We start from the raw sequence: 23,831 nt of genomic DNA, 5'->3' as shown, positions 1-23,831 counted from the left end.
TAAAGTTGGTCATTGGCCACCCTGCCATCTTTCCCCTCTCCATTCCATCTTTCTGTGATGCTGCTCACTCTTCTGTCAGTCTACAAGCCCCCCTGGGGTCCCTTCTTTCCTTTCTCAGCCTGCATTACGTATGTAATCCCCTCACCACCCCTCTCACCAGCGCCCTCAGTTCCTTGATGGTCTTGTCCTTCTGCCCATTTCCTCTCAGGAGCATGTCAGCTCTCTGCCCTCTTGAGAGTCTGTGTTCCACTTGAGAGAATTAAAACTCTGTTTGAGTGTTGTTATATAGATCCGTGGGTCTCTGCAGCTGTTGGCTTCTTCAGGATTGCCCATCAATGCATTTACTGAGTTCACTTTCTTTCTCCCCTTGGTGGAAGTTTCAAACTCTCCCCGCTCAAAGCTAAAGGACATTTATCAAGAGCTTACTATTTTAGAGAGAATGTACTAAGGACTTTGCATGCATTGTTTCATCTCCACTCTTGCCATGTGACCCAAGGTCTAAGTTCTCTTTCCTCCATCCTATCTGACAATACTAACTTAGCATCAGCTCTGCTGATTCTCTTTGCCAAGCCACAGGCTGTCACTTGCTCTCAGGAGATCTGCAGTTTAGAAGGAGATGCAGAAGAGTAAGTAGGCAAGGAGAATATTGTATGATAAATGCCAAGAGGAGGTAAGTTCAGTATATTATAGATGTGCCCAAGCCAAACTCAGGCTGCGGATAAGGAAAGCTTGTTGGAGGAAGTGACAGCTTAAGTACCAGTCTGAAGGCTGAGAGAATTTGATTTAGGTGATGTGACTGTATGTGCTTAGTTGCTCAGTCGTGTCCAACTTTTCTGCACCACCATTGACTGTCCACCAGGCTCCTCTGTCCATGGGGATTCTCCATGCAGGAATACTGGAGAGGGTTGCCATGCCCTCGTCCAGGGGATCTTTCCAACCTAGGGATCAAACCCAGGTCTCCCACATTGCAGGTGGATTCTTTACCATTTGAGCCACCAAAGACATAAGGAGTGTTCTAGAAAGAAGAGCTACTGGATACTAGAAAGATTCAGGGATTTGAGAGAGGCCAGTAAGAATAGAGTCCTTTTTTCTTCAGAGGAAATAGAAGCCTTCAGGTATGAACTTCATTTACGTCATCTCCCACCTCCTAAGTGGTTTATACCCTTACTTAATAATTCAAATTAGAACCCACAGAGATCCTTTATTGTACATGAATCTTAGAGGATGAGTTTTGACACACTCATTGTCAATTTTGACATCAAGTTTTATTCTGGACTTAGGCAGCTGCTCTGCTGGAATAGTATTAGAATGTTAGAATGTGTATAGTAGAAAAATCTTCTTCAAAAATATGGGAAGATTTATAATTATTGTGATGTAGGTATAGAGTGTTTCGGGAGGGCTTCTCAGTGGTGTGAAAGTGTTAATCGCACATTTTGTCTGACTCTTTGTGACCCCATGGACTATATGCCGCCAGTCTCCTCTGTCCATAGTATTTTCCAAGCAGGAATAGTGGAGTAGGTAGTCATTCCCTTCTCCAGTGGTAATCACTCCTGTTACTGTGAAAGCTAAAATGAAGCTACTGCTTAGCCCAGTGGTGTGTAGTAGCCAGGTTAAAAAATGGAAGCATATCCCCTTTCCATAAAGATATGTTGTTTTTCAGTCGCTAAGTTGCGTCTGACTCCATGACCCCGTCAGGCCTCCCTGTGCTTCACTATCTCCCAGAGTTTGCTCAGACTCACGCCCATTGAGTTGATGATGCCATCCAACCATCTCATCCTCTGTCGCCCCCTTCTCCTCCTGCCCTCAGTCTTTCCCAGCATCAGAGTCTTCTCTAGTGAGGTGGCTGTTCGCATCAGGCAGCCAAAAGTATTGGAGCTTCAGCATCAGTCCTTTCAATGAATATTCAGCGTTGATCTTCTTTAGGACTGACTGCCTTCCTCATCTTGCAGTCCAAGGAACTCTCAGGAGTCTTCTCCAGCACCACAGTTCGAAAGCATCATTTCTTTGGTGCTCAGAAGATATGTAGTAAATGATACTTAGGTCTCAGCCAACATTATACCCTCAAAAACCTTGACTGTGGAAAATCTAGACATTCCTCAAAAGAAGGGTCTGTAGGGATGAAGTGCAGATGGCCTTTTGTAGTTTAGAGAGTCCTGTCGAGTTTATTTTAGCATCCAGATTAATCTTAATTATTTTGTATTTAATAAATATTATCAGTTGTTATCACTTGGGGTAGAGATCCCAGTAGGGGTATGGAGAATAGGGATGAGAGCCACACCATATTATTAAATATTTTGAGAATCACTGTTTTCCACGTGCCTGATTGCCTCACTCGACCGTGCACAGGTGTCTCCCCTTCACATATGCTAAAGCCGTGTGCCTGCGTTTCACTTCTCTTTCTCCATCCCATCTCTGGCATCTTGTAAAGTGAGCGCCATCATTCTGTTTCACAGCTTTTCTTGAAATCTTGAAAAGTTTAACTAGTTAATAGTAGTGAAACAAAAATAAAAAACACTGTCTTTACATTTATTTCTGTGGGGGAAAGGAATGTATGTATAAGTGCCAATCATTTTACCAAGCTGTTAGTTCTTAAGGCTGAATACCAGGAGCTGTTTTGGCAGCTGGTATAATAGAAGGAAGAGGGGATGGCAAGAGAAGACTGTTCCAGTTTCTCTTTCTCTGACTACACAGGATTGAGAGATGTTGTTTCAGCTGGAGAATTTAAAACAGGTTCTTAACTCACTTTTTGCTAAAAGAGACTGGGCTGTTTTTAGTGTTGTAATCTTCTGTAGGCATGGAGAAGGGTCACCACCTGATTTGTTAAGGAGATCTTGAGGTTAAAGCTGTGGCAGGGTCCTTTCTCTAAACTCTGGCTCTTGTCAGAATAATGTTTGGCCAGGTGTTAATCTGTGTCCTGAGGGGAAGTTCTGGAATTCATTATTCATCCCTGGGGGTAGGGGTAGGAGGAGGAGTTGCTCTTCTGGGAGGAGACTGGGGCCAGGACCTGCCTCCTGCCTTTACTGACATGTGCCATTTGTGATGAAGGCGGCTGAAGCCCATTTGAGGAGTTCTCCTGTCAGCCAGCCAAGAGAGCAACCCAGAGGGAGAGAGAGAGCAGGGAGAGGCAGACAGCTCAGCAAGGCAGTCCTGGAGTGCAGTCTGGAGCGAGGTCTCGCAGCGCTGTAGGCACCAAGGGAAGGTGTATAGGAACATTAGGGGGACGGAGGCCAGATTAATAGTGCATTTTCCTGTGTCTTTCCTTTTGGCCCCTCCTTTGAATACATGTCATCCTTTGAAAAATTCAGCATCTGGAAGAAGCCTTTGCTGAAAAGCGGCTTTTTCTTCAGCACTCTACTGTTTTTGTTTTTTCTTTTCCTCTTTTTCTTTTTATTTTTTTCCCATCTCCTTTTCCTCTGAGAGCAGGAGGTGAGACAATGATCAAGTCAAGCTGGTTCTATGTTAAGTTCAAGTATGCAGAGAAGGTAAGTCAATATGTTTTCTCTTCCCAAGGGAAACCTGCCACCTCCCTCCAGGCTTCTCCTGTTGTTGAGCTCCTCCGGTTATTCAGGGAAGCAGATGAACCCAGAAGCTTTATTTGTGAATGCATGTCCTCTGCTTTAATGATTCCTGGAGGAAATGCAGGTTCTATACTTGCTGTCTGACATTGCCACTGACCAAGAGGAAGGAGTCTTCACCTTCCTTTCCAGAGGCATTATTTAGTGTTTAAAGAAGAAAAATGATGAAACTGTAGTAACATGAAAGACAGTCTGTACTTCTTTAGATTGAATAGAGAATTTTCAAGAGGAATATTTGCTATGAAACTTGATGCATTTTGCTTCTGAAAGAAGTTGACAGTCCCTTCCTGTTACCTGTAGTTTGCTTAGTCAGAAGTTTTTATTTGTATTTTTTCTTTCAGTTAACTGACTTTGCTCATTCACATGTAGAAGAGCTTTGCTCTTCGTTGTTCAAATGTTATTTGGGTACAGAAAGTATCCCCATCATTTTGCCTGTTGATGAGATTATCTTTTTACTGTATTTTGGGGGGTTATATTTTAGGGAGGCAGTGAACTTTGGCTGCATCTGAAATTTCACTGTTACAGTACAGTGTTTCAATACATCATGACTAGGCTTTGAGGAAAGAAGTATGTACTTCCTAACACATCTAAACTTACCTGAAGCTGTTGGCCATCGTTTTGGTTCTGCATCTGTATATATCACTTATGTTGGAAATTTATTGGGTTAGTAATGAGGTTTCCAGGGGCATCCTGAAATGCCTCCCTTTTGTAATCCTTCTTTCTTTGCTTTGTTTGTTGAAAACACTGACTGTAGAATTAAGCTGAGATCCTAGAGAATGGAATCATGATATGGCAAGATGGAAAATTATGATGGTTTTTGTCATGATCTTTATGATTGCATATTTATAAGCATATTGAAAAATTCTTCCATTTTTCTGGTTTAATTGACATTAGTACACTTTAGGCTACGTTTCTCCACATTGTTATTTTCTGTTGTAGGTTTGTTTCTGCTGTGTTTTTGTGACAATTAAATTACTTGTTCTTTACCCATAGTCAAAATACAGAATTTTTATTTAAGAAATTCATTCCCCATTTTAGACATATTTGCATTGTTAACTATTAAAGCTGTTATGACTGAAACATTATCTTTGTGCATAGGATCAGGACAGGTTGTCATTGTGGTTTGGGGGTTAGTTTTTTCCTCACTAGATTACTTTGGTTTGAGCAGCCCATTACCTATTGTTTGTTGTTATGAATTTTGATTAATTAAAAGTGTACTATACCTCCATAACCTTTTCCTTTGACCTTAAATGTCCTGCCATAGAAACCTGAAGCTCAGAGGTAAGGAATGAAAGTAAACTAATGTTAAAAGCCGAAAGATATTTCAAGAAATGATCTTCATAAAAAAAGAAAAGGAGGACATTAAATTAATTGCTTTATTTGAATAACTACCTTACTATTCGTATAGCAACAAAACAAGGAGGGAGTGTATTCATATACCAAGGCATGCGTGTAATGTAAAACTAAATAATCTAAGACTCCATAGCTAATTGGAGGATATCCTGTTTATATTAGAATAGGGGGAATAAGAGAAACAGAAAAATCTCAGTCTTGTTTTCAGCCTGCTTATTGATGCTCTAGATTTCAGTGATTCTCAACAGAACTTCTGTTCTTTTGTTCCTTCACAATGATTTATTTTCTAGACTCACTTTTTTTTTTTTTTTTCCAGAATTCAAAATGAGTTTAATTTCATTTGGAGAGATGAAAGACTTCAGTGTAAACCCAGGGACAGAGATGCTTAAAACCAAATTAAAACTATTCTTTTTTGTATTCTTCCTGAAAGCCATTCTTTTAAAGGGTTATTAATTTTGAATATCCTCCAGTATTTTAGAAAGGCAAAAAAGAAAAAGTTCATTTTCAAATACTGACCAAATGATTGATATAAACTTTTAATTATTGGATAGATAAAAATACATTATAGAATATTTTTGATGGCCAGCCATTTCCTTGTTTTATGTTTAGGGAAAATGATTGAATCAGTCTTAAGTAGTGGGCAAGAAAAACTAAGAAAGTCAAGCATACATGACCGAAAACACTGGCACGGAAAAACATTTCTTTATGATAATCAAGATTCTGACCGCTTTCCAAAATTAAAAATACGTGTATAGTAACACAAACATCTTTTTAGCTACCACTGCATGCACATGCCCACTTCTGTTTTTCCATTTAAATTATTTTTTTTTAATTGGAAAAAAATTGCTTTTCAGAGTTGTGTTGGTTTCTGCTGTCCAACAATGAAAATCAGTCCTAATTATACATACATCACCTCTGTCCCTTCTCCTAGCCTGCCCTTCTCGGTCATCACAGAGCACCAGGCTTGGTGCCCTGTGTTATGTAGCAGCTTCTCACCAGCTGTCTGTTATTCATAGGGAGGTATATATACATCGATGCTACTAACTCTCTTTGTCTAAATTATTTTTGAGTAATCTCTTTCTTAAATTTGGTCAATACCGAGGTATCATTCCTTCTAAAATATTGCTTACTTGAATTAAGTCCATCCTACTCCTTGCCTCCTTCTCCTTTTATACAGTCTCTTGGTATATTTCCTATTTTCATGTATTTTACTATGTTTTAATAACTGATTATTCCAAAATCTATTTTACTAGTCTAATCTCTTTCTTCAGAGGCATATATTTTATTGACCAGTTAGACATCTACCTTGAAGTTCAGCAGAAACCTCAGATGAAGCATCTCTAAAATGCTAAAATGCAGTTAATTTTCTCTTCCACAACCAAACGTTATCTTCTTCTGTTTACTACCATATCTTGCTGGTCATCTATGTTCAAGGGCCCATCTTAGATCTGTTTTTACCATCTCCCAGCTGGCTTACTAGAGGAACCTCCTAGTTTATTTCCAAGATGTTCATGATGCCTCCTAGTGCTCTAAGACATGTTTAGAGTGACCTTGTTAAAAGGTCGGTCTGTGTCCCTTAATCCCCTTCTTGTTAATGACTATCCTCTCCCATTGAAGAATCCTCACTTGATGTCCCTCAGCAATGCTAGCATTGGCCTGTATATACATAATGTATTTTATTGTAATTATTTACTCCAGAGTCTATGCCCTCTATACCATAAGACCCTAGAGTACTGAACTATGTTGTCATTTTTTTTTGGTATCTGTTAATTCCAACACATAACAGGTGCTCATTTTTTCCCTAAATGTATTGAGTAAAGCTGTGACTTTTCTGTGGAGTCTAGGAAACATGAGTTTGATTTCTGCATCTACCATTTACTAGTAGTATGTGATCTTGGGTAACATATAGAAACTTGATAAAAGTATTTTTTCATCTATTCAATTGGGAGAAGTATCACCTGATATAGTTTTTAAAAATTAAGCTTTTTGAGATAATAGTAGATTCATATGCAGTTGTAAAAACTAATACAGAGTGAGACCATGTGCCTTTTGCCTAGTTTCCCCAACGGTAACAATTTATGAAACTATTGTACAATGTCACAACCAGATATTGATGTTAATATAGTCAAGGTATTGAACAATTCCATCACCAAGAGGATTGTTCCTCTTGGTCTTTCATAGGCACATCACTTGCCCTGCCTCCATACCCCCAGTCATTAACTCCTGGTAACCAATAACTTTTTCTCCTATTTTTAAGTTTTGATATTTCATGAATATTATATAAATGGAATCATATACTATGTAACATTTGGGTGATTATCTTTTTTCACTCCATGTGATTCTCTGGGTATTCTTTCAAGTTGTTCTGTGTTGTTCCTTCTGAGTAGTAGCACTCCAAGGTATGGACACACCACAGCTCATTGAATCATTTTCCTCTTGAGGGATGTCTGTGCTGCTCCCAGGTTTTTTTCTAATACAAATAGAACTGCTGTGAACGTTTGTTCACATAACTTCTGTGTATGTTTGGTGTGTAGACATCAGTTTTCTGTAGGATAAATGCTAAGAAGTGCAGTTCTTGAATAGTATGTTTAATTTTTCAGAGGCTGCCAGAGCTGTCTCTCACTGTTTCTCTTTGTATATTCTCTTCAGTGCTGTAGTGTGAGTTACCTGTTTTCTCTGCGTCTTCACCAGCATCTGGTGGTTTACTGGCTTTTATTTTAGCCATCCTATTGGTGTGTAATGATCTCTCACTGTGGTTTTAATTTTCATTTTCCTAATAACTAATCATGTCAAATGTCCTTTCGTGTACTTTGTCATCTTAGTATCTTCTTTTGTTAAATATATCTTCCTCATTAAATATCTTTTGCCTGTTTTTTAACTAGATTTCTGAGTTTTACTGCTGAGTTTTTAAAAGTTCTTAACGTATTCTAGATGCTAATCCATTATTGGATGTGAGGTTTAAAATCTTTTTTTCTAATTCTTAAAGTCTTCTACAGAACAAAAAAATTTTAATTTTGGTACAGTCCAATTTATGGATTTTTTTCTCTTTGTATGGCTTCCTTTTTGTGTTAAATCTAAGATTTTTTTTTTTTTTGCTTTTTGATATGTTGTATTATTTTCATTTTAATTCAGTTTAATTTATCTCCCCCCCCCCACCCCGAGACTTCTTATTTGATACATGAATTGTTTAGTGGTGTGTGGTTTCGTTTCCAAATGTCTGAACATTTTTCTGTTGCCTTTGTTATCATTTCCTAGTTTGAGTCCATTGTGATCTGAGAACATACGTTGTAGGATCTGAATTTGTGTACATTTGCTGAGATTTGTCTACTGGCCCATCATATGGCTCTATTTCAGTGGGGTTTACTTGGGCACCTGAAAAGAATGTGTATTCTGTTTTGAGTAGAATGTTCTGCCATGTCAAGTAGATCTTGTGATTAAAGTTGAGTTCATCTCTGTGTTTGATTTTCTGTTTAGTTCTCTCAGTTGTTGAGAAAGGGGTGGTTGATGGCTTTGAGTATAATTGTGATTCGACTTCTTCCTTTCAGTTCTGTCAGTTTTTGCTTCATATATTTTCAGGTCTACTTAGGATTATTATGTTTTGTCAGTATAGGGCCCCTTTTATCATCGTGTAACTTCCGTCTCTGTCCCTGGCAATTCTGCATGCTTCAACGTCTGTTTTATCTGATATTAATATATCACTGTTGTTTCCTTTTTGGCAAATGTTTTTATGACGGATCCTTTCATATTTTTACTTTCTACGTTGTATATACTTAAGTTTGATATTTAAAGAAACTCTTTAGATAGCATATAGTTGGATCATGTTTTTTAATGCACTCTACTAATCTGTCATTTAATTGGGATACTTCAAGTTTCATTTCCTTGTAATTATTAATGTATAAGGCATAAGTGTGCCAATTTTTTGTTTAATGTTTTTATGGTTTTTGATTATTTTTTTCCCTTCCTTTTCTGTAAATTACATCCTGGAATTTTCTCAGATTTCATTTTGATTTATCTATAGTGTTTTTAAGTATATATCTTTGTACAGCATTTTAGTGGTTGTTCTAGATATTTCAATATGTATACATTACATCACAGTCCACTGTGGTCAGGTTTTTATCAGCTCAAGTGAACTGTCAAAATATACAGTTCTGTTGAAACTGTTGAAAATATACTCCCCCATTTATATTATAATTATCTTAAATAGTTCCTCTACATGCATTTAGAACCATCTCAAGACAGTTGTAATATTTGCTTTAACCATCAGTCATGATTTGGGAAATTCAAGAGGAAAAAGTATATTTATTTTGCTCTTTCTGTTATTCTTTTTCCCCTTTCTGGTGGTTTGAAATTATTTTATCATTTCCTTTTTTTTTTGTTTTTAAAGAAGAGCACTTTCTTTATAACTAAAGATAGGTATAGCAACACATTTTCTTAGTTTTCTTTAATCTGAGAATGTCTTTAGTACTCAGTTCTTCCTCAGGAATATTTTTACTTGCTATCCAATTCTGGCTTGACATTCTTTTCAGCCATCAAATGTATCTTGAATCTTTTTTCTGGCCTATAGAGTTTCTTATGAGAAATTCACTGTCCTTCTTTCCCCTGTAAGTCATGTGTTGTTTCACTCTGGCTATTTCCAAAATTTTTCTGTGTCTTTAATTTTCAAACCTTTTACTGTGATGGGTCTTGGTGTGGTATAGCTTTGGTCTTATTCTGCTACTTGAATCTGTAGTTTTGTGTCTTTTGCCAAATTGTGCGTGTTTTACCATGTTCTTTTTATTTTTTTAGCCCTGTCTCCTTCCATCCTCCGATGCTGTGAACTGAATTCTTAGAACTTTTGTTTCAATCTCACAGGTCCCTGATACTCTGTGTTTTGTTTTGTGTTCTTTTCTCCCTCTTAGTCTATATTTTCTCTTTTGTTTAGACTTAGTAATTTCGATTTTTTAATCTTGAGATTCTCTAATTCTTTCCTGTCTTACCTCTACCTGATATTGAGCTCATTCATCAAAGTTTTTGGGGTTTTTTAATTAGAAAAATATATTATGATGGTAGAAAGCACATTATGTAAAATTTACCATCTTCACCGTTGTGTAAGTGGACAACTCAGTAGTGTTGAGTATATTCACATTGTTGTTTCTGATCTTCCAAACCTGAAACTGCTGTTCTATCAAGATGTAGATGCATAAAAACATTGTCTTTACAATATTTTTCTTTTGCCAGGAAGTTTCGACAGTGCATTTTGGTAACAAGATTAGAATTATTAATATTGGCCTCAGTGAAAAATAGTTAAGTACTTTAGCCAGAAAGAGCATAACATAGGAAACAGTTGATTTTCTTCTTGAGATATTCAGTTACAATTGAGGTGTTGAACTAGCAGGAGAGAATGAGATTTTTTTTTTTCTTTAGTGAGAAGTGTTCCTCTTAACAGCCACTCTGAACTTATGATAAGTATTGTTTGACCATGCTACCAGCCTTGATTATAACCTTATACAATATCTGTCTAATAAGCTTAAAGTATGGACTCTAACTCAGTCTTTAACTTCAGAATTAATTTGAAATTTATTCACACAGAATGTTTGGAAATTTATGTAATCATGATGACTGTACCTTGTTAATATTTTATAGACTTTTATCTCAGTAAACTTTTGTTAGAGTGAAGCAATAAATTTGTGTCACAAAACCATTTGGAAACTTGAGAAGACTCATAGGCTATGGAGCATTCTCACTTGGTAGACCTTAGAATTTGAACCAGGCAGAACCTGTCTCCTCTGCCCTTGTTTGTTGTTTGGTAGAGGAAAGCCTGTTGTTTGACATGAGAAGAACTTGATGTCTACACCAGGTTACACTGTAAATTTTTTTCCATCGTTAGAGTGGACTGAATTTAATGGAAAGACTATTCATAGATGCTGAAGGATGAGCAACTGCTCAAAAGTTCCAAGGGCTTCCTTTCCAGTGGAAGGATTTCAATTACAGTTGTTTTCTTTGAATAAGTACAAGGAGGTAAGTAGAACCCATTTCAAATGTTAAATTTGAAGACTATGTTATTTCTGGTGTGCTTTGGAAATAAAAAATGCAGCTAATGTAAATCAAAAGCCTGATTCCAGATTATTTGATGAGTAGGAGGAGGACTATAGCTAGCAACTGAGCCACTTGGAATTGAAGTGTAGATGGTTCATCAAATGTGACTTTCATTAGGCAGTTTTGCCCTTGAGTGGCACCTAGTGCAAGTAAGCTTCCTCTTCAGCAGGCGCCGACAGCTCCCTGTTGACAGACTTTGTGCTTTACTGTTGCATCATAAGAAGAATTAAAGGATATGGACTCATATTGGCTGTATTTTTCAGATGATATTTTTGTTTTGTTTTTGCATCATTTTAGAGTACTTAGAGTAGCCATATGTATAGAGCGTTTGTTTACTGTATGCTTTTTGCATGAATAAATAAAAGTGAATTTATGAATTTGGCTTCCTAAATCGCAGGGTTTTGCTACACACATTGAAACTTAAGTTTCTCTCCAGCTCCTTCTTCCCCAAGGTAACCACCCCCCCACCCCCAATTTTTTAAACTTACTGACTCCTCTGCTTTTCTAGAATGTGATTATATACACTTAAAGTAGTTGCAGGATGTCATAATATTATAGAAAGTGTAGGATAGATCAGTTTTACATAGACAGGACTGAAAAGCTTCCCTGAAATTACGGAAGTGATGTTTCAACCTCTGAAACTGATGGATCTTACCAGTGGACCTTTGTGAGGAAGGGTATTTAAATCCCATTCATTTTACTTGTTAGGCCAAAGTAAATCAGGTTACACATTTTGTTCTTTGGTAGAATACATATTCCTGAGATCATCAGTCCCATAGTGCAGTTACAAAACAGAAACTGCTAAAGCTTGAAACCATTAAAAAAAGCGTATACTTTAGCACGTTATTTTATGGTAAGACAATACTTCCTCTGACCAGTCTTTCTATGCAGATCCTTGTTTGCCTTGGCTGCACATTGGAACCACTGGGGGAGCTTTGGAAAAGACACTGATGTCCAGGTATCAACCCTAGAGATTCTGATTAAACTGATGTGAAGTACAGCCTTGGCAGTGAGTTTTTAAAAAGATCCTCAGGAGTTTAAAATGTTCAGTGAGAGCTGTTTGAGAATGGTTCCACTGATTTGCGTTCCAACTCTTCTTCCTTGAATAAACCACATCCATAATGCATTGACCACAATTGTCTATGAGGGTTTCCTAAAACTGTTGAAATAACTTAGACATATGTGAGTAATCTTGAGTGCAAAATCCTTTTTGGTTCCTCCTCCTAGTCCTTTAGGATTGTCTCACATTTAATTCCAGATCAGTGTTGTTTTTTTTTTTTTTAATTTAAGGCGCCCCTCCCCCCCTTTCTGTGTTCAGCTTAATTTTTAATTTAACATTAATTAATTTAATATTTAGTTATTTATTAATATTTATATAGTTTTGGCTGTGCTGGGTCTTCATTGCTGCCCAAGCTTTTGTCTAGTTGCAGCGAGTGGGGACTACTGGCTGTGTGGTACACAGGCTTCTCACCGCGACGGCTTCTCTAGTTGTGGAGCACAGGCTGTAGGCACACGGGTCTCAGTAGTTGCGGGGCGGGGCGTCGGTGGTTGTGGTTCCCTGGCTCTAGAGCACAGGCTCAACAGTTGTGGGGCACGGGCCTGGCTGCTCTGCAGCCTGTGAGGTCCTCCTGGACCAGGGATTGAACCTGTGTCTCCTGCACTGCCAGGCGGATTCTTTACCACTGAGCAACCAGGGAGGTCCCCAGCTTAACTTTTATGGAAGTAATATCTCACTTTCCTTTTACCCTCACCATTTCACATGATATGTAGTTAAATACTGACTGTAACTATTGGAAATAGGTTTAGAAACAAACCGTTTACTCTTAGTGTATAATGTACTGGTGCCTTATGAAGCAGCATTCATTGGCTATGAATCATTCAATATGTTTTGCAAAGGAAATGAGGCCCATCAATTGATTTGGCTGGTCAGTTGAATAGAAGTCAGTTAAAAGAGCATTTATTATAAAAGATATATGGTTGGCCTGATAGTAGGTCAATTAATATTCACCTAAAATCAGGTAATATATATTTCATTTTTATTCTGTAAGTAAGTGTGGATTTTCTTCCTTATTTCATATATAATTTTTTATTCAGGACTTCAGGTTAATTAACATCTGATGTTGGTACTTAATGCACATAGATACAATCAATATAATCGCTTTTATCTCATGAGTGAGTACTGTTTATTGCCTGTGGTTTTTATATTCCATTACAACCATCTAAATGATACTCATCATGGTCTTTATTACCCATCATCAGTGCTTGAGAGTTGTGAAGTCAGTCTGGTCTTTGAGTGTCACATGTCTTGAAATACTTCAGATTTGTGTATAAATCGTGGAAGACTTATAAAGAGTGAAATGCAAGCATTAGTAAATGGCATCTCCTTCTAGCAAGACACACTGGGAGTCGTTAGAGCATGAGTGGGCCCCTGATGGGCTGTGTGAGATTAGTCAGACCCATCGCGATGCGCATCCTCCTGTTCTTCCCATTTGAAGTGTGCACATACTGAGTTGTTTATTCTGCATTGTTTATGGTAGTAGTATTTGCACTTACCGTCTTTTTCTTTCATTTATAAAACTAATCCTGAGTTTTTGTTTTAGCTTAGCTATTTGCTCTCATTAATTTGGTTTGTATCTGTTTGTGTTGTTATGTTCTGAGATTGGGTGTTCCTTGAGGACAAGAAATCTAGTCTTCCTGGAGTATACTTGTCTGTGGCATAGAAAAAAGTTTTAGGAATATATTGCCTGAATTTAATTTACTGAATTGGTCTATGGATGTCTGACCTGTCTCTGTGCAGGGCAGAATACCAGACTTCATGAGAACCGGTCCCAAGAACATTTTTATTTGCTTCCTTTCCTGGGCAGGAAAGAAATGGTGTATAAGCAGCTAAGAGCAAGTAACCTTGGTCTGTGCTTTTTCCTTCTGACTGCTCTGTTAGATTATCTTTCAGGAAAGCTGAGTAAGCTTAGCACAGTGAATACTAAAGGGAATGCATGGCTCCCCTCTCATGGGACTTAAGTAGTGTTTAACACCACCGTGAAATCCTCAGCTGTGGCTTTCTCTAGCGTAGAATTTGTCTAAGAAAGATTATAAGAACAAGGAAGGCTTTGTGTGCTATGTTTTCGGGTGTTTTTTTTTTTTTTTTTTCCTTTTCTTTTCCTTTCTTTTCCCTCTTTTGCTCCAGGGCGTCCATAAAAACATGGAGTATTTTCTTTGGGCCTCTGGAGTGTACATGTTATTTATGTGTGAGCCTGAGAGAAAAATAAAAGGCAGAAGCAAGGCAGTGCTTACCAGTGGGAGTCATCACCCACAGGTAAAATGAAGAAAAATTACATGAATGAGTTTGTTTCTCTTCAGCCTCTTTTACCACTCAGGGAACCAAACAAGCTGTCAGAGAGAAAGCATGGGTCTTGGCATGTGATAACCCAGCAGCCTGGCCATGTACTTAACCAGTGGAAGACTGTTTTGCCCTGTCCTTGACAGAGATGAAAGCCTTCAGAGAGAATTAAAAGGGGTATAAATTTGGGGACATACTCAGATTTCTTTCTTGGTATAATGTTCGAGGACTTTATCATAGTGACTGTCATCCAACAAGAAGCAAGGGAAGAGTTTGCTGTTTAGTGACAAAGAAAGACTGTTCGAGTTCTGGAGCTGAAAAGCCATGTAGCCCAACCCCTGCCGTCTGCAGAAGGGCAGTAAGCCTGGAATCCTACTTAGTGGCCGGAAGTGTAGACTGTCCTTGGAAACCAATGGTGTAACAGGACTTGAACCTTTTCTTTCATTCATTACTAACTTTCCTTTCCTTTTGTTAGGATAAAGCCATTATAATCCTAACATTGGCAGAAGTTTTAGTTTTTGCTTGTGCCTTTCCACTGTGTGCTCTTATTTACTTTTATAATTATTTCTACATGCTTTTATGTTGTCCTTTTTGCACTTACCCACATATCATTCTTTCTGATGTTTCTGTGTAGTATTTGTCACAGTTCCTTTGGGCTTTCATTATAACTTGCCAATGTATTCCCTTGTTGAGAACTTACATGGTGTCAATTTTTTTTGGCAAGAAGGAACAATCCATAGAAAACGATGTGGTGGATGTAGCTTTACATTCTCATTTTCAAATTGTTTAAGTTCCTGAGAGTGACTTCATTACAGTGAGAGGAAGCATGCTCTAGCCCTCTAGAATCTGAAGGAGTGTGCCCTGCACTGCATGTGTGCAAAGATAGTGTGAATGTGCATGAAAAAAAAATCTGCACTTTGTAGGTCAAAGAGCTAATGAGTCTTATTGTAGGATTTTGTATTTTCTGTCAAATGGCCACTTCTATTAAGGAAGATAAAAGCATTTACATGAGTATAGCTTATTAGCTCTATTAATGTTTGGCAAAGTCAATATGTTATGGAAATAAATCTATAGTTTGGGAGGAAGTAACAAAATTAAACATACAGGTTATACATCTATACATTTTTTAAAGGAATTATTGAAGAAAATATATGAACCAAAGGTTTCTGTCTATATGAAATGTATATTCAAAGACAGTGTTTCTTCCTCCAGGGTTCTGGGAATACAACAAAGAACGGATGTATTTAACTATAAAATACTGTGGTGCATCAAGCAGTGTACTTTCATTTTATGGGATTTATGTGTTGACTCTGATTTGAACTATGATGCTTTTTATCATGTGGGAACTTTTGGAAACAATTATATGGTTAAAAATCTGAGGATTTTGACCTAATGTTGATTCATACTGTGTTATTTTATCAGATTTTTCTCTTTTCAAAGAGGTGTTTGTCGAAAAGGAAAGCTTTATGTTTATTAATTCAAGTTCTAAAGTGTTTATGGAAACTTTGACAGCTTCTTCAATGTTTCACTCTAGCAAAAGATTTCCTGATAGTGGAGTTTTTAGGATCATGAACATGTATGGAGTTTTTTTTTTTTTTCTTTTCCATTATGTTATTTAAAAAATTTTTTGTTTCACTTTGTTGATCTTTTTATACAAATTAGGATAGACCCTTTACCCTGGTACCTTGCAGATGATCTGTGGAAATCTTTTCCCCTTCCTGGGGCAGTTTTTCTGAAATTGCCCTAAGTGGTAGTCGACTCCTTTCCATTCTTCTTCAGACCGAACAACACTGTCTCAAAATCCAGCCACCCCACTGCTCTAACACTCTTTCTGGTTTTTTGTTGTTGTTATTGTCCAATGACTTGGTCGTGTCCGACTCTCTGCAACCCCACGGGCTGTGGCACACCAGCCTCCTCTCCTTCTCTGTCTCCTGGAGTTTGCTCAAATTCATGTCCATTGACTCAGTGGTGCTGTCTAACCATGTCATCCTCTGCCCCCGCCCCCCTTTCCTCTTTTGCCTTCAGTCTTTACCAGCATCAGAGTCTTTTCCAGTGAGTCAGTTTTTCACATCAGGTGGCCAGAGAATTGGAGCTTCAACTTATACAACAGTCCTCTGAATGAATATTCAGGACTGATATTCTTCAGGATTGACTGGTTTGATCTTGCAAACCAAGGGACTGTCAGGCGTCTTCTCCAGCACCATAATTTGAAAGCATCAGTTCTTCTGTGCTCAGCCTACAGTTGTCTGCAGCCCTTGGCAGATGAATGATCTGGGAGCTGTGGTTGGGAGGGGCTGGGCTGCCTGTGTCACATGTCAGCGTTGTGAGATCATTACTGCACCAAAACCTGGAGGTGATTATGGACACTAGTTAGTGACCCCAAGTTTTGGAAAAGATTTTACTGGCATTTTTCTTAAGAGGAAAAACTAATGACATACTGAAAGTTAAGCTATACCTCATTCAGCCATATGTCTGAAGCCATTGAGCAGGTTCCCAAGTACATTTTTTTCAGCTTTACTGAGGTATCATTGATAAGTACATGTGTGATGATTTCATATATGTTCACATTGTGAAATGGTTACCACAATCAAGTTAACACATATATCACCTCACACAATTATGTGTGTGTGTATGAGAGATGGGAAGCTTGATATGCTTAATATCCACTCTTAGCAAATTTCATATGTACAGTAGTGCTGCAAACTGCAGTCACTATGCTGTACATTAGATCCTCAAAGCTTCCTCATCATATAACAAAGATTGTACCGTTTGACCAACATTTCCTCCATCCCCCAGCCCTTGGCAGCCACCATTGTACTTTCTTTTTCTTCAAGTTTGATTTTTAAAAAAATTTCACATGTAAGTAAAAGCATGCAATGTTTGTCTTTCTCTGTTTGGCTTATTTCACATAGCATAATGCCCTCCACATTCATCCACTTTGTTGCAAATGATAGAATTTTCTCCTTTTTTAAGGTTGGAAAATATTTCTTCCTTGAGCCATTGCTTGTTTAGTAGTATGTTGCTTATTTCCACATGTGTGTGAATTCTCCAGATTTCTAATGTTAATTTTCCCCTATTTTCTATTATGGTCAGCAAGGATACATGATACGATTTTAATCTTCATAATCTTGTTAAGACCAGTGTTGTTCCCTATAATAAAATCTGTTCTGGAGAAAGTTTCATGTGCTCATGGAATGTGTATTCTGTGCTGTTGGAACATTTTATATATGTCTGGTAGGCTTCTTTGGTCTAAAGTCCAGTACTTCCATACTTAACTTTCAGGATGAATTTTCTCTTATTAAAAGTAGGACATTTAACTCTCCCACCATTATGTTGCTGTATTTTTACTGCCTTCAGATCTGTTAATATTTGTTTAATATATTTATTTACTCCCATGTTGGGTGCATATATATTTACAATAGTTATGTCTTTCTGATGAATTGTATCCTGTATCATTATATAATAGCCTTCTTAATCTTGTCACAGTTTTACATTTAAAGTGTATTTTGTCTGGTGTTCCGTATAGCTATGGCTGGCTGCTTTCTTTTTGTTCCCATTTGCATGGAATATCTTTTCTTACACCCTTACTTTTAGCTTATGTGTGTCCTTAAAACCAAAGTGAGTTTCTTCCTGGCAGCATGTAGTCCTGCCTTGTTTTTTATTTATTCATCTGCTTATGTGTTTTTGATTGGGAAATTTAAACAGTTTAAACAGTAAATTAAACAGTTTACTTTTAAAGTAATTATAAGGTAAAGATTTGCTATTGCCATCTTATTAACTGTTTTCTGACAGTTTGGTAGTTCCTTTGTTTCTTTCTTCTCTTACTGTTTTCCTTTGTGATTCCACAGTTTTCTATAGTGCTATGCTTTGATTCCTTTCTTCTTGTCTTTTGTGTATTTCCTTTAGGTTTTTGCTCTGGGGTTACCATGCATACATGCTAGGTCGCTTCAGTTGTGTCCGACTTTGTGCAACCCTGTGAACTGCAGCCTGTCAGGCTCCTCTGTCCATAGGATTCTCCAGGCAAGAATATTGGAGTGGGTTGCCATACCCTCCTCCAAAAGATCTTCCTGACCCAGGGATTGATCCCACGTCTCTTACATCTACCTGCATTAGTAGGCGTAGGATTAGGATTCTTTACCTCTAGCACCGTTTGGGAAGCCCACATAGCAGTCTGTTTAAAGCTGATGGCAACTTAACATTGATTGCATACAGAGTTTTTATGCATTTATTCTTCCCCTGGGTACCTGTGTCTCCCAAAAGATTTGGGAAGTTTTCAGCCATAATTTCTTTAAATAAGCTTTCTACCCCTTTCCCTATCTGTTCCTTTGGGGACTGCCATAATGAAAACAGTGTTCATTTTGCGGGTATCCCATGATTTTCTTAGGATTTCTTTACTCTTTTTCATTCTTTTTTCTCCTCTGGGCAGTTTGAAATGACTTGTCTTTGAGTTCAGATTTTTCTGTTGATCAGGTCTGCTTTTGATGCTCTCTATTGTGGTTTTCATTTCCTTCATTGAATTCTTCAGCTCCAGAAGTTCATTTTGGCTCTTTTTTTAAAAAATTTCTGTATTTCTGTTGAACTTCTCATTTTTTCCAATCCCACCCCCCCAATTTCATTTAGATGTCTGTCTGTGTTACCTTAAATCACTGAGCTTCCTTAAAATAATTATTTTTTAATTCTCTGCAATTCACAGATCTCCATTTCAGGGGTGTCACTTACTGGGATATTAAGGTGTTTGTTTGCTAGTTATGTTTTCTTGATTTTGTTTTGTGTGTGTTTTGTGTTTGAAGCATGGAAAAGTGTGTTGTTGATGTTTGTACATTTGATGGAGCAATTGCCTCTTCCAGTTCTTACCAGTTGGTTTGGTTGGGAAGTGTCTTCACCTGTGAGAGGATGTTTGGGCACTTGCTGAGTGGGGGTGTGTGGCGGTCCTGACTCTGGCGAAAGCCCAGTGGTGCAGTTCTTTTGAAGCTCTGTCAGCTGAGGCAAGCATTGGGGAAGACAGGAGCGGTCTTCATTGGCCAAGGCTGTGGGTACCTGCAGGATCAGTGAATTCTTTTGGGGCGTTCACTGGTGAAGTGTCCTGAGGCGCTCCTCTCCTCTCTCTTTCTTCCAGGGGGTTGTCAGGGCAGACCAGCCCTCTCTGTGTCAGGTTCAGCTTGCAGGGGCTTCTGTGGCAGCCCTGGTGCTAGTTTCTAATGAAGACGCCATGGTGCCAGCCTCTTCAGCACATGCATTTTCTGAACCACTGCAGCTCCGGGGTCCGGGGAACTGCTAGCACAGAGCGGCCGTGGCTCTGGTGCCCGAGATGTGGATCACGTGGCCTGCTTGTGGAGCTTGGGTTTGAAGTGCGGTTCCCTGCGAAGCCCCTGAAACTCTACAGTTGGAGGCACGTGTGGTAGTAATGGAGGCAGCTTCGCGTGAGCCTGGGGAAGTGTAACAGCAGCTCTTTCTGGGAGGTGAACAGCGTTGCCTCCCTCTCTGGGGATCCACTGCTGTGGGGGAGGCTGTTGAAGTCTTCAGCATTAAAGGCTGCCAGTGATTTTTGCAGAGCTGGCCACTGGGGACCATGGTGGCACCTTTAGTGTGCGTGATACTCATGGCTCTTGCTTTTCTTCTTTGTTCCCAGCTGTCTCTGGATGTTTCAGCCAAGCGCATCTCCCCAGCTATCCTTTCTGTGCAGTTTCTCTTTGTTTTTTTTTTTTTTGCTCCACTGTGTTCCTAATTGGATTCTTGGGCTCTCTAAGGACTACTTTTGTTCATGAATAGCTGTGTAATTTGGGTGGGGGGAGGTGTAGGGGTGACCAAGGCTTGTATCTCTTACTGCACTATTTTGCTGATGTGACTCCCCCAAATACATTTGGAGCATGTGCAGTGTGCTGTTTCCCTCTTGTTCAGTCTTGTCTGTGTCCTTGAATAGAGGTGAAAAACCAGATCTAGTAGCTGTTTACTTCATTTCTAACACTGCCTACACAGTGCTGTGATTGTGTACTTCTGCCTCTTATTAGTCCTGGAAATATAACTAAAGGCATAAACAAGGGGGGTTGAGGCATATGATTCACTGATTTTCATTGTGGTGATGTTTTTTTCATTCTGCACATATTGGCCATTATGATAAACCTTTTAGAAACATTGGTTACAGTTCAGCATTCTCCTGTCCAGAATCCTCTAGGACTCCTCATTTCAGTCAGAATAAAATCTCAGCACTTGGTCATGACTTCTGAAGTCATGAGTGACCCCTACCCGCTTTCATGCCCCCTGTCCCTCTAGACCTTGAGTCCGTCATCAGCCATCTGTAGTTCCTTAGCCTATTCACACGGCCCAGGTTTCTCTGCCACGTGTTCTCATGTGGTGGGTTTTATCTTCCCCCTTAGATCTCAGTTCAGACCTTAACTCTTCAGTGTCATCTTCTCTGATCACCTATCTGTGTTTGCCCCTTTGCTTCTTTTTCAGTATGTGATTTTCCCTTTGAATTCCTTAATATTACTTACAACCATCTGAAATGATTCTCTTTGAAAATACATTTACTTCAGGGTTTTTTATTCATATCTTATTGAAAGTTGCAATTCAGTGATAGCAGGACCTTTAGGATGTTATTCACTGTTAACATCCTCAGCACAGAGTATGTTGCCTGGCATACAGTGAGTGCAGTAAATCAGTATTTATTAGATGAATGTGTAAATGGACCAAACAAGCCCTTATTGTATCACAGGTGTTACGTTAGCAATGAAAAAATTAAATTAGATTTGCTTCCTGCAAATAATGTTCTCCATAACCTGGAATTGTTAGTTGCAATTCTGTGTGGAAATCCAGAGTCAAGCTTATTTGGAAAAAATAATCCTAATGCCTTCTTCCTTCCCACCACTGTGGCTGTTCATGGCAATAAAGCCAGTTTTCAGGTCAGAACTTTATTGATTTTGGCCAAAGGCCATTGCAAACTTTCCAGTTTTTCTAAGGGTCTCCAGACCTTCCTCCTTGACTAGGACTGTGCTTCTTTCTTGAAGAACTAAGTTTTCTGAAAGGAACAGTAAAACTCATTTATATTAATATTATTATTTTGTATGTGTTCTGAAAAATTATCCATATTTGCTGTGAGGACTTAGTTATTAGTGGATTAAATCATATTCCTTTCGATTCTTAGTGTAATTTTTCTGGTTCACTGCCATGCTTGAGATTCTGATTTAAACGTGGGAAACAAATTAACACATTATTAACTAGAGACATGTTAACGCCATAGGTGTTAGATTCTGCAAAAATCCCCTGGTCAGTAATGTGTTAGGGCTTCCCTGATGGCTAGGTGGTAAAGAATCCCCCTGCCAATGAGGGAGACTCGGGTTCAGTCCTTGGGTTGGGAAGATAACCTGGAGAAGGAAATGGCAACCCGCTCCAGTATTCTTGTCTGAGAAATCCCATGGAAGAGGAGTTTAGCGGGCTACAGTCCGTGGGCTTGCAAAAGAGTCTGACACAACAAGATAATGTGTTAATTATTTGATTAATTTTGGGTTACCTCCGACTCAAATACTGGTAACCCTTTTCCAGTCTTAAAAACAAAATATTCTTTTGGATATAATGACTTATATCTTAGAGTTGTAAAGGCAGTAGGTTTTGACAGTCAGGATTGACAGTCAGGATTGGGTACATAATGTCTGGAGAGAAGTTTTGCAGAGCTGGCATTTGGACTATGTGCCTATGGTCTCAGAGACAATACTGAGATGAAAAGACTTGAGGATTTTAAGTCTATAAAATTTCAAAGCCATTCCTCATCCCACCATTATATCCTTCAGATGGATTAAACATTTTACAGCTGTTTATAAAAGAGTAATTTGACAGTGCAATTCAGTTCACAGGACAGCCGTAGAACATTGGATCTGTAAGTGTGTTAAACTAGATACAATGAACAGGTACTTGGAGTGCTGTTCTAGATTAAAGGAGGCTAAAGAGACATGACAATCAGGAAAGCAGAGTGTGAGCTTTGAGCAAATCCTTGGTTGAGGAAAATGCTATAAAGGTCATTTGGGGACAACTAGGGAAATTGAGAAATTGGACTGTATTAGATGATAGTACTGGGTAAATATTAAACTCTTAAGAATGTTGATGACACTAGTTATGGAGGAGAATGTCCTGGATCTCCAATTCATGCTGAAATAAAGGGATAAAGTATCAAAGTTTGCAGTTGTTTTCAGGTGGTTCAACAACACTGTGTGTGTGTGTGCATGTAGATGGCGTAGAGTGGGAGAGAAGGGAAGGGGAGATGGGAAAGGAGGGAAGGAGGCAAAGGGTGGGCATATCTGACAAAATGTTAATTATTGATTTTGTGACAGTTCAGTTCAGTCACTCAGTCGTGTCTGACTCTTTGCGACCCCGTGGACTGCAGCACGCCAGGCTTCCATGTCCATCACCAATTCCCAGAGCTTGCTCAGAGTCATGTCCATTGAGTTGGTGATGCCATCCAACCATCTCATCCTCTGTCGTCCCCTTCTCCTCCCACCTTCAGTCTTTCCCAGCATTAGGGTCTTTTCCAGTGAGTCAGTTCTTCACATCTGGTGGCCAGAGTATTGGAGTTTCAGCTTCAGCATCAGTCCTTCCAGTGAATATTCAGGACTGATTTCCTTTAGGATGGACTGCTTTGATCTCCTTGCAGTCCAAGGGACTCTCAAGAGTCTTCTCCAACCCCACAGTTCAAAGACATCAATTCTTCGATGCTTAGCTTTCTTTATGGTCCAACTCTCACATCCATACATGACTACTGGAAAAACCATAGCTCTGACTAGATGGACCTTTGTTAGCAAAGTAATGTCTCTGCTTTTTAATATGCTGACTGAGTTGGTCATAGCATTTCTTCCAAGGAGCAAGTGTCTTTTAATTTCATGACTGCAGTCACCATCTGCAGTGATTTTGGAGCCCCCCAAAATAAAGTCCGTCAGTGTTTCCATTGTTTGCCCATCTATTTGCCATGAAGTGATAGGACCAGATACCATGATCTTAGTTTTCTGTATGTTAAGTTTTCAGCCAACTTTTTCACTCTCCTCTTTCACTTTCATCAAGAGGCTCTTTAGTTCTTCTTTGCTTTCTGCCCTAAGGGTGGTGTCATGTACGTATCTGAGGTTATTGACATTTCTCCCGGCAATCTTGATTCCAGCTTGTACTTCATCCAGCCCGGCATTTCGCATGATGTACTCTGCATAGGAGTTAAATAAGCAGGGTGACAATACAGACTTGATGTACTCCTTTCCTGATCTGGAGCCAGTCTGTTGTTCCATGTCCAGTTTAATACTGCAATTAGTGAATCTGAGCAAAGAATATATGGGCATTCGTTGCACTCTTGTTTTCAACTTCTCTGTGGATTTAAATATTTTCACAATAAAGATTGGGGAAAATATAGTGAAGAATATAATAAAAAGAAGCTAAGTGTGGGAATATTTTCACAGTGAAGATTGGGGGAGAATATAATAAAGAGAAGATAAGTTTGGAAAAGCAGTGATTTAAATGAT

General features: G+C 38.7%; 1 protein-coding gene across 5 annotated transcripts in view; it reads left to right on the top strand.

The window, feature by feature from the left end:
• The window catches only part of AUTS2 (activator of transcription and developmental regulator AUTS2), a 1,185,039-nt gene that overhangs the window by 351,612 nt on the left and 809,596 nt on the right, over positions 1 to 23,831 (top strand). The window contains exon 1 of one of the 5 annotated variants that reach the window (XM_043455593.1): positions 3,420 to 3,482. The exons of the other annotated variants lie outside the window; for them this stretch is intronic. Coding sequence (XP_043311528.1) covers positions 3,435 to 3,482 — 48 coding nt within the window. The 5' untranslated portion in view covers positions 3,420 to 3,434. Of the gene's footprint in view, positions 1 to 3,419; positions 3,483 to 23,831 lie in introns of those variants that run through there. 5 annotated transcript variants of the gene reach the window in all.

The sequence above is a fragment of the Cervus canadensis genome, chromosome 32 (genome assembly GCF_019320065.1).
Source record: "Cervus canadensis isolate Bull #8, Minnesota chromosome 32, ASM1932006v1, whole genome shotgun sequence".
Taxonomy (NCBI): Eukaryota; Metazoa; Chordata; class Mammalia; order Artiodactyla; family Cervidae; genus Cervus; species Cervus canadensis.
This window is presented reverse-complemented; position numbering and strand designations above follow the sequence as displayed.